Below are 10,596 nucleotides of genomic sequence, written 5' to 3' on the forward strand. Positions count from 1 at the left end.
AGCAGAGTGCCTTAAGATTTCCATCCAGAGAAACATACCCAAAACATTAAAAGCCCTCAACCCTATTAATTATAATGCATTTTTGACCTCTAAAAACCCTCTTACCTGTTTACAAGAGTTTATACAGCTGTTTGCCACTGGAACACCACCTTGCAGAGTATAACCGTGGCATCCTTTGTTGATAATCACCTGTTGCCTAGCAATCATCATCCCGCATGGAGACAGACAGCACTAGAGCTCTTCCATCCGAGGTTACAATTCAAAACAAGCCCAACAAGCCTGCATTTCAAGGTGGTCTTCGTCTGCAACTAGTTAAGTTTAAAACTGGCAAACAACAACAATGGTGTCTGAAGCCAATGGTGCAGCATTGCTGGCTTCCTCTTGAACTCCAGCGTTGTCACTGTGCACCGAAGTCTCCTGCTGCAAACAGGGGAGTTGTTCTCCTGTACGGGAACAGGCTTCCAAAGCTCAGGAGCCCGCGTACAGGATAATGCAGGAACTAAAGGCAAATACTTTTTCCTCCTTAAGGATGCCTCCATTTTTTTCCTCACAATCTGTACTACCAACCGAGGTGACAGGGCCTGAGTGTGCGTTCGTACCTATGAAACCGTCACGGTGCATGCACATCCAAGGCATGTGGAATCACAGGTCAAATAAGGCACAGATACCAAGTAACGGTTCTAATTACAAACGCTAGCTCTCAGGAACTCTTCATCCATTCAGAACTAAACCCATCACTGCATAACTCTGGTAAGAAGCCCCTGGAGATGAAGGAGCTCCTCAAATGTGTCAGGAAAGGCTTTATTAACATCATCATTAACATTTAAAAAGGAAACGGAGCATTTCTCTTTCTTTTTGGCAATTTGGTGCAAATGTTAAGTGCAAGATAAAGCAATTTCAAACTTTTCTTCAAATTAAAAATGAAACTAAAGCCAAACGTGATGGGTGAACAAAATAAATCAAAACTTAAATTTCAGCAACTCCGGCTCTTCAAACCAGCAAAGCCCCCGACTTGTGCACTGTGGTGAGGCTTAGGGTGCTTGCCCCGGCTTCTTGCATGCCAGCAAACAGCACCATTTCCTCATCAAGTTGAGGACCGAGAAGCAAATGATCCCCTTCACTGCAAACAAAGGGGATCACAGTAACACTAGTGATCCTTCAGAATTGACACACCGTGATAGTCAAAATGAAATTGATGGTCTCCCTGCTTCTTGCTCAAGACATACAAGATCTGAGCAGCAGCAAGTACCCCCTCAGCTGCAAACAAAGGGGTCAAAGGTTTGCCGTCAATTCACTTCCAGGCAGAAAAACATTTTCCTCAAAAGAAACAATTTATTTAGAATAAAACAAAAGCAGCTCAACTGTGAGCGCACGTTTGAGTGACAGCTACTTTTAAGCTGTGTGAGCCATAAAAAGGGTTTTTCTTTACTTTTCCAGAAATCTTGTGTACACAGCACAAAGCAAAGAGGTCATTTTTTTCCACTTAAAACACCGGCATTGGCATCACAATAGCAGATACACAACTTTAAGCTGTCATTTTAGTAAAATGCACAAATACTAAACAGATTAGCTGTCTTCCATCAAGAGGCCCATGTAAACTCCACATAAGCCACAACTTCTCTTCAAAAAAGGTCCATTAGAGCTTTGAATTCCGTATCTTCATCCGCTGTTCACCAGTTTTGCTTGCAGGGGGGAAAAAAAGGTTATTCAGTACAAATGTTCACAATATTAAAAAAATATATATTTCCCCTATGCCATTATAGATTAACATAACATTAACAAGACCTTCCTGTATAGTCCACTTGACTTCAAAAAGCACCAATAATACCCACTGGCACAAACCTTGAAATGAATTTACTGTATGAATAGACACATAACAAGTAAAACAATAGGGTGGGTTTCTTTAAAGGCTGCAATTAATGAGGATTATAGGACTGAAAATATCATTTATACTCAAGTAACTAAATAAAACATGTTTTATAAAATTCAGAAAAAGAAATGAGTTTATAATCAACTGGTTCTATGAATATATTCCAAACATAACTTAAAAGTGAAACTATGAAAAGGTGGATTCCAGTCAAACTTTTATCTCCTGTTTTAACTTTGTAATTTACATGGAGCAATACAGATTACTCCCTCTTGTATAAAAGGGTCAAGACACAAAGCCATCTAAAAATCCACCTTCAACTATGTTACCAAAGACAGCAGCTGTTAATTTTAAGAAAATACTCACACAAACAACTCCTAAACAGCCAGAACACTTCAGGACTTTTACTTTTCAAGTATATTTAAATCACACATATAAAACTCTTCATTAAACTTCGTAGTTCACTGTGGTTACCTGTAATTTTCTTCCTTTAGGGATTATCACTACAACCAGAATGTTAAGAGGGTAAATTCTACTTCTGGTTCTCATACCTAACTCCTATCTCAAAACCAAAACCTGTGGTAGAGACAGAAAAAAATTTCCAGAAGTTCCCTCCAAAATATTTTTTTTACTTAAAAGGTCATTAAAGCCTTCTCTCAAGAGGATTCCCTACATCATCACAGAGTTTTTGGTAAATGGTTCCTGTATGGACCCAAACTATAGTTGAAGTTGTGCCTGCATAAGTAACTTCACTGTCTAAAGAAAGTGGATTTAAAATTTTCAATTCATACACACAAAAAATAGAGCAGTCAGTGAAAATGTGCTCATAAAGAAGTCTTAAAATAAACCTAAACAATGTCTGACTCTGAAAGTAACAATCAAACACCTTATTATTAACTGTACCTCGGTCTTAAGTGAGTTATGAAGGGCAGAGTATACTACCTTCAAAATATGATAGCCAGAGGATAGACAATTTAAGATGTAGTCCTTAAAAGGAAAACTTTTCTACTCTTGGTTGAGAGTCAAAGTAAGCATCTTAAAATAGGAATTTAAACTTTTGTGTGAAAAATTCTTCATAGGAATTCAAATTACTATCAACAACAAAATATCAAAGGATTAAGTACAATTATTGGTTAGGAGCTGAACGAATACTTAATTTTTCATAAACTTTAAAAGTTGTGATCTAAAAGCCTTCTTTAACTTGATATTTTTACCATTAATACTTAATAAACCATTAGATGACATACTGAAGACATTTTCTTTCCATTCATTTGAACTGAGCTGTAGAAAGATCACCTACACTAAACCAATTATTTAAAACAAGAGAGAAAGAGAGAGAGATTGTTACAAAGAATTATGAAACTCTGGCTAATGAACATTAGAACCAGACAGTTTTGGAATTTTGCTTTCAAACTAATTCTGAAGGTTTAAATGGGCAGATTACAACTATTATAAACCTGAACAACAGATGGGCAACACAAATATTCAACTGATGATGAATATTCAAATGATGATGGCACTCTGTAGGTAAGCACCAAATTAAACATAATTCCTTATTTATAATACATGTATTTTCAAAGTGACATGAAATCATTGTTTCAAAAGCATCAAAGCACAAACTGCCAAGATTGAAAAAAGCAGTGATGCCAAGTAAGGGTTCAAATTGACATGGAACAGAAACCACAGAACTCTTCAATAAGCCTTCACATCACCTCAATTTTAAAAAAGGGGGGGTAAGGGAGGAACCACACACATTTTGCATTACAGTAAAATTAGAATTGTGGACTTTACGCTCCAAAAGCCCCAAATCATTTGATCTTATCAAAAGTTGTCAAAAGATACTCAGAAGTTAATGGTTAGTAAGATTATTTAAACTGGAAAAATGTATCCAGCCACAAATTGTACTTTGACCCTGTATAGACACAGACTCCACACTTGCATTAGTCTCTGAACAGGTGTCTATTCTATATTACAATGCCAAGCATTACTTTTTGAAAGCAATAGCATCAAAACAGAATTGTGGAATTACAGGAATTTTCCCAAAGGCACAACCAAGGATCTGTGTGCTCACAACTGAGTCCCCTCCTGCTCTCAAAATGGCTAGTTTTTCCAGTTTAAAAACAAAAACACAAACGCCTCCGAACTTTAAAAAAAAAATTACAAATGCACAGTGAAAACCAAAAAAGGATGACACAGCAGTGATGAAGCTTTCATGCTGACATGCATTTTAGACACCTGTCATAATGGAAAAAAAAAATAAATTACATGACATTTCCCTGGGTTATTATTGGTGCTATTTCAGAACTATCAGCTTTGATAATAGAAAGAAAATAGTTGGATTCTGCCAGGCTTTCAAGAAGTCACTTTCACAGAATAGAAACATGACCATGACCCCGAAGGTCCTAAAGTTTCTAGTCATAATTAACTATCAAGGGCCTTAACTGAAGTCCTCGGAATTTAAATTAGGGGGAGTAGAGAGGGAAAACACACTTACTAATGACCTGAGAAACTAGGGTTGGGGCTGGAGGGATTAGGTAAAAAACAAAACAAAACAAAAATCCACCCATTATTACTTTTAAGCAGCGAAAGCACCTGTTTAGAACCGTAAACTGTTTTTTAATCCTCTTTTTTAAAAAATAATCCTGTTTTTTAAAAAATAATTTGTGAGGGTGATTAAATTAATTTGTATCAGTATGTTTTCCAGGTGTTTGGTGAAATAATGCAATGAAAAACTGTTTTCCTACACTGACATTTCAACTTTCTGTGGCTGGATACCAGTGAAATTTCAGATACTCAAAACATTTTCAATATTGTAGTGTCACCACTACTGTTTAAATATGAAAATAAAAACATAGCAAAATAAAGAGTGTGTGTCAAAGGCATTTTATGAGGACTTTAAAAATTCTGCAATCCAAATATGGTTGACTAATGCCCACTGGGAAAAAAAAAAAATGCCTTTAAGAGCCTGCAGACAACTCTTCTTTCTATTATTGAAACCAGAAATTTGAATGGATACAAAAACCAAAACTCTCTTAGATGAACACTTGTTTTTGAAATATGCACAATTAAATTAGAACTGTACCTACCACCTCCCTCTGAAAAATTAAAATCACCACACACCAGTAACTAACCAAAGAACTCTGATTTTAAAAGCACCTACTTACTTCTTGCATACTAGTGTAAGCCTAAGACATAAATGGTTTGTAACATAGCCCTCAATTTTCACTGAGCAGAAAAGCTACAAACCAAAAGTGCATATATGGGATACAGTAGAACTCAAAAACTGTTAATAAAAATGAATGTTAATGCAAACTCACTGGGAATAAACCACGTATCTTAAAAGAATTACTCAAATACAAGTTACTAGCTTGTACTTTTGAAATCCCTAGTCAAAATTTAGTCTTACTTCTGATACAAGAATTATTTACCTACACACCAATCAAGTCATTTTTATGTATATATTATGATCTTTATAGTCACTGGGCCCTTTTCTCCAAATTCTGATTTATCAAAATTTTGATTTTGTAACTTTGAGGATTTTTTTAAGTTCAAGACTAACAAAGAAAGAAAAAAAAAAACTGAAGAAAAAAGTGGAAACAATTTACCCTTAACAACAAGAACTCTTAAGTCCACCTGCTACCTGCAGGGCACCTTCCTCTCAAGTAATAGCTAAACTATCCTGACTTCTATTTTAAAGAGGTTTATAAAAGTATAAAAAAGAAAAAGCTGTAACTAAACAATTAAAAAGAAAATTGCATCTGATGCTGTACCCCATTACACATATCACAAAACAGGAACCATGTCAAAGCAGTTAATACAAGTTATACAAGGACTTTAGGACGCACCACGGACAATGATCATGACCAGGTAATCTTCTTCAGATTTGGCCAGTGCCTTGGCAGGGGAATCCAGGAACTGCTGGGAGAACTCACAGGGTGGGAAGGCATGAAGAACCCCGGTGTTCTCCTTGTCTTTATTGCCCCCTACAGGGAGGCTTATCACCCCAGCGGCCTGCTTTTGCTTTAAATAGGACACAAGGTTTCTAAGTGGCCTCTGAGTAGAGGTGGCAGTGTCTGATGTGGCCGAGGAGGAGGACCGGCTGTCAGAACTTCCAGGCACAGCCAGAAGAATGGCATAACCATTGGGCCCTGCCACTTTGATGCGTCGAGTTACTTCATCCAACTTGGGCTGGTCCAAACGGAGACGCTGAGTGATCTTGAGCTGGGCCACTTTGCCTCCAGTTGTGCCCTCTACAAGAAGACTACTAGCTACTTGGAGGTCACCCTGCAACAGATGCATGTTGGAAGGAAAGTTGCTATTCTTCAGTAGAAGCATGCCCTGCCAGGCCAAACAGAGTTTGGGAGAGGCTGCTGCTGCAGGAGCTATCCCACCATCCTGTTTCTGGGAAGGGGACTTGAGCTTCAACGAAGCAGTGCTGGTGCTAGGTGCACTCCCATCAGATCGGTCTTCTTTTTTCAGAGGGCTTTTTCCCTCAGTGGGAGCTGCTGTTCGGTGCTTTCTATCTCGTTCAGCTGATGCAGAGTTTTTACGGTCTCGCTTGTCACCTTGGTTCTTCTCCAAACTACCTCGTCTGTCTCTGACTGGAGAGGGCTTTTCCAAGAGAAGAAGACGGGAAGATCGATCATTGTCACTATTGTAGCGATCTCGGCTACTGCTCAATTCTGGACTGCGGTCAGGAGAAGGAGCACAGTGACGTTTTCGTGGACGGTCACTCTCAGGGGACCTATCCATGTGCCGTCCCCCACTCTCTTCAGGCAGCCTTCGCTTCCTAGGCTGGTCTCTGCTGCTAGGAAGATCTCTCTCACCTCTGTCCCGATCCAAGGACCAGCCATCCCGCCTGCGATCCAGGTTATCTAGTGGCTCATAAGCAGGCACAGCAGCAGCTGCAGTTCGAGTGCTGCGTTCTCGGACTGGAGGTGGGGGTGGCACCCAATCAGAGTCAGGATAAAGGTCCCTATCACGATCTCTGTAGAGTAAAGGTGGTGTCCTATCCCGAGCACCCCTCAAAGGGTCAGGTGCCCGATGTCCAAAAGCGTCTGTCACCAGTTCATAATGAGTCAGAGGCAAAGGCTGCAGATACTGCTGCTGGTAACGATGTTCTGTATCTGCAAAGTCTACTCTAAGGCGACGATCTGGGCCACCAAGTGGGAAACCCCGCATATGGGTCCAGGCAGCATGAGCTGCATCTAGGCTTTCATATTGGATATATGCCCAACTGTCACCTTTGCGGTAGTCTATTGTGCGTATGGTGCCAAATCGGTCAAACTCACGTGCCAGGGCAGCAAGAGGCACCCAAGGTCCCAGACCACCTACCCAGAGGCGGGTAGTGGGTGTAGCTTTACCATAACCAATTTTGATAGGATTCCGGATTATAATTTTGCCAGACATTGCTAGTTTGGCTCGGTGAGACATGTCCAGATTCTCAAATTTGAGAAAGCCATAGGTACTGGTTTGACCACGAGAAGGGCGTTTGATGTCTACTTCTGTGATGACTCCAAATCGATCAAAAGCCCTTCTTAGATCACTCTCTGTCACAGTGATATCTAGATTGCCCAAGAAAAGCGTCCGGTTAGCTCGCTGATCATCCTCAGGTGAAATCTCATCCACTTCACGGAAAGGAGCAGCACCGGCTCCAGCTCCTACCCTTGGCTCAAGACTGTATGCTGGGCGCACTCTCTCATAAAACGAATAGTCTCGGTCTCTCTCCAGCTCGCGGGGCAATGGTGGCGGAGGTGGAGGAGGCAGGCGGCCAAGCGCCAACTGCTGCAAACGGTAGTCTCTGTATCCCAAGGCAGCACCGCCAGGAGAAAGTGATCTCTGGCCTCCACCACCTCCAGGCGGGTGCCGGTGACCACCTACAGAGGACCCAACCACGCTGGCTGATGGAGGATAAGAATCTTTGTCTAAAGGGGAGCGGCTACGGCGCCGGCTCACATACACAGCCTCTATCTTCAAGGGCCGGTCATAGAGCACAAGGCGGCCTCTGGCATGCTTGGCCGCACGCGCGTCCTCTGGCCGCCGGAAGTTCACAAAGGCTACCCTTTCGTCCCCGCTGCCAGAACCCGAGAGATGACTAATTTTTACACTCACATCACCAAAGCGTTTGAACTCATGAAACAGTCCGTCCTCCACCGCTTCGTCACTCAGCTGGGACCCCAACTCGCTTATCTTCAGTGTCTTGTATTCCCCGCCGTCTCCGCCGCCAGGAGCTGAGGAGGCGGCCCCAGAGGAACGTGACTCCCCGCCTCCACCCCGGGAGCTACTGCGCGACTCGCCCCCGCCCGAGGAATTTTTGGTGCTTGGAGAGCTATAACTATGCAAACGGCTACTGGAGCTGCCCCCACCAGCGTCATATTCGCGGCTGCCACCTCGACTACTAGACTTGTCCAAATGAAGACTCCGCCGCGACCCACCGCCGCTCTCGGTCTTTCCACTGCTGCTCCCATTGCTGCCACCAGAGCCACCTAACTTCTTGCTCCGTTCCCCACGGGAAGTCGAGTCCTCACCACCACGAGAGCGTTTCGCCTTGACTGGCGAGCGCTCTTTTCCTTTCATTGTTGTGGGTCGTCGGAGGTCGTCTTCGCGGAGCTGATTAACCCGCCGCCCCGCGCTCGTTTCACACAGCGGAACCGCACGCCGCCATCTTGGACTCCGCCGCGGCAAAGGCTCCCGCCCCGCTGTCCTCATTGGTCAATTAGCTCCTCTCTTCTGCAGTCTCATTGGAAAAATAACTTGTCTGTCTTTACATCTCCCGGCGCTCCTGGAAGGCACCCGCCCTACCACTGTTATTGGGCGCTCAATGCCCTGGTCAGAGTATGTCATTGGCTACATTAGTTGTCTATCTTAACGGTTCCTCGCGCCAGGCCGTAGCCCCGCCCTCCACACGCTATGGTCACCTGACCCAAAGTCTTGAGGCGTTGATTGGACAAAAAGTCTGCCCTGTAACGGTACTTCTTCAGCGGTGAAAGCAGCGATCCCACCTCCTCATCCCTTTCATTGGTCTGTCACCCTGTTCTTTAACGCACTATTTGGGAATTTGGGCCATCAGTTTGGACGATTTTTCCTCAGAGAGGCAGGCTTACAGCGATCTCGCGAGAGAGCTCCCTCTTTCGCCCCTCTTCTTCCAACTCCTTCGGCGGCTGAGAGAAGTTTAAATCTCATTGGATGTTGACGAGGAAGTTGATAGGCTGAAATAAGTGTCCGTCACTCTTTAAAGGGGTAGCTCCTTGTACTGAGGAGGCTGACTGAAGGTGAAAACCCAGAACCCGCGCTTGGTATGAGACGTCACTTTGATGCAGCGAGATGTTGACCACGAGCCAGCCCCGACTCCGTGCGCTTTCGGCTTACTACCCTCAAATATTTGTTCGGTGCCGCGGTGTACGTGGTGGTGTTATGGCTCTTTGAGCTGGAAACTTCTGGGTGCCTCATCGTCCTACCTGTGCCGAATGAGGGACTGGGCAGGCTCTCTGGCTGTGAGAGCCGCATCCCTCAGGAAGCCACTTCGCGGCGCCTGACAGACACCATCTTAAGACCCGTGGCCCTAGGTGAAGAGCCTGAAAAAGCCCCTCGCCTCACTGCCGCCCCTCTGTTGCGCGACGAAGCGCCGCTCGCGGCTGCTGGGCTCCAAGTATCCCGCCAGGTCCCGAAGTTTATAATTCACAAAGTGTCGCCCCGGACCGCGCTCTGATCGGCGTGGGCTTTCCGGGTCCTGCACCTAAGGAGCAGCACAGCGAAGAGCCCTGCTCTTGGCGCTCCTCATTCGGTCAAATACCCGGGGTAACTGAGAGGAGTGACCCACGGTCTCAGCCCCATGGTCCACAGGCGTGGCCGGAACTGTCAGGCCACCGCGGACGTGTCTTTAGGCGTCCTGTTTTACACTGCAAGTCCAGATGGATTTTGTACTCTATAGTACCGTAGTATAACTATGCTTGTTTTCATGACTTCCTGGTAAGATAATCGAGTGAAAGTGACGCTCTGTGCAGATACATCATGCTTTTTTTCTGTGACTTCTTGTGCCTCCTGGCACCTCGGATTATTCTATAATAGAATCCTTCTTGCCTTTCTAAATACATCTTTTTGCCTTTCACAAACATCCGCTACAAAAGTCAACTTTTATTCTTTCCATTGACCTTTGTTGTGCCAGGCAGTAAGGCACCTGTGCCAGATGCTGGTATATTGAGATTTGAACAGGTATAGCCTTTTTCCCAGTGCCCATTGTCCGGTGAAGGGAGGTAGTGCTGAGTTTATAGCGGTGAGGTTTTCTGTAGTCCTCCCAGGTCTCTGCCAGCCAGAAGTTAGGAGGAATCCTGCATTGATCCTCTCCTCAACCACATCTCAAGATCCAGGCAACCTGTTTTAAACATAGTATTTTTCAAGGTAACAATAATGTCCTGAAAACTGAAACCTACGCTTGAAAGTTTGAGATTAGGTACTGTAGCCCATTTAGCTCTACCTTACCTCTCCTCTTTCCAAATAATCTTGAGGAAGGTAAAGATTATACCTTTGTTGTATTACCTATGTGTTATATATAATATAAATATATTTGATATAATGTCTTGATTATAGCAAAGAAACTTGAAATTCATGATTAAGTGGATATGTAAAGTATAAAAATTCACAGTAATATAGTATGTAGGTATCTAGGAATTAAAACTAGTTACAAAAAATCGCTTAAGGTATAAAACAGTGTATCATTGTCCTGGAGTCGG

At 43.4% G+C, this 10,596-nt stretch overlaps 1 protein-coding gene across 1 annotated transcript; it reads right to left on the reverse strand.

Annotated features, from left to right (window-relative positions):
- Positions 1 to 1,659: 1,659 nt before the first annotated feature.
- Positions 1,660 to 8,575, reverse strand: RBM15 (RNA binding motif protein 15). Its single transcript, XM_007949485.2, has 2 exons — positions 5,713 to 8,575; positions 1,660 to 1,682 (listed from the first exon to the last, which is right to left on the reverse strand). Exons 1-2 carry the CDS (start codon positions 8,573 to 8,575, stop codon positions 1,660 to 1,662), a joined length of 2,886 nt encoding a protein of 961 aa, XP_007947676.1.
- Between the last annotated feature and the right edge of the window lie 2,021 nt (positions 8,576 to 10,596).

The sequence above is a fragment of the Orycteropus afer genome, unplaced genomic scaffold (assembly GCF_000298275.1).
Source record: "Orycteropus afer afer isolate SDZICR_OR568_19922 unplaced genomic scaffold, OryAfe1.0 scaffold00010, whole genome shotgun sequence".
NCBI classification, from domain to species: Eukaryota; Metazoa; Chordata; class Mammalia; order Tubulidentata; family Orycteropodidae; genus Orycteropus; species Orycteropus afer.

What these genes read in the sequence shown, in the direction of transcription:
- RBM15 (XM_007949485.2), bottom strand. Translation starts at nt 8,575, where the DNA reads ATGAGGACAGCGGGGCGGGAGCCTTTGCCGCGGCGGAGTCCAAGATGG. An exon ending in GGTCATGATCATTGTCCGTG is followed by an intron (nt 1,683 to 5,712) that starts GTGCGTCCTAAA and finishes CCCCCCTGCAAG; the next exon opens with CAAAACTGGTGAACAGCGGA.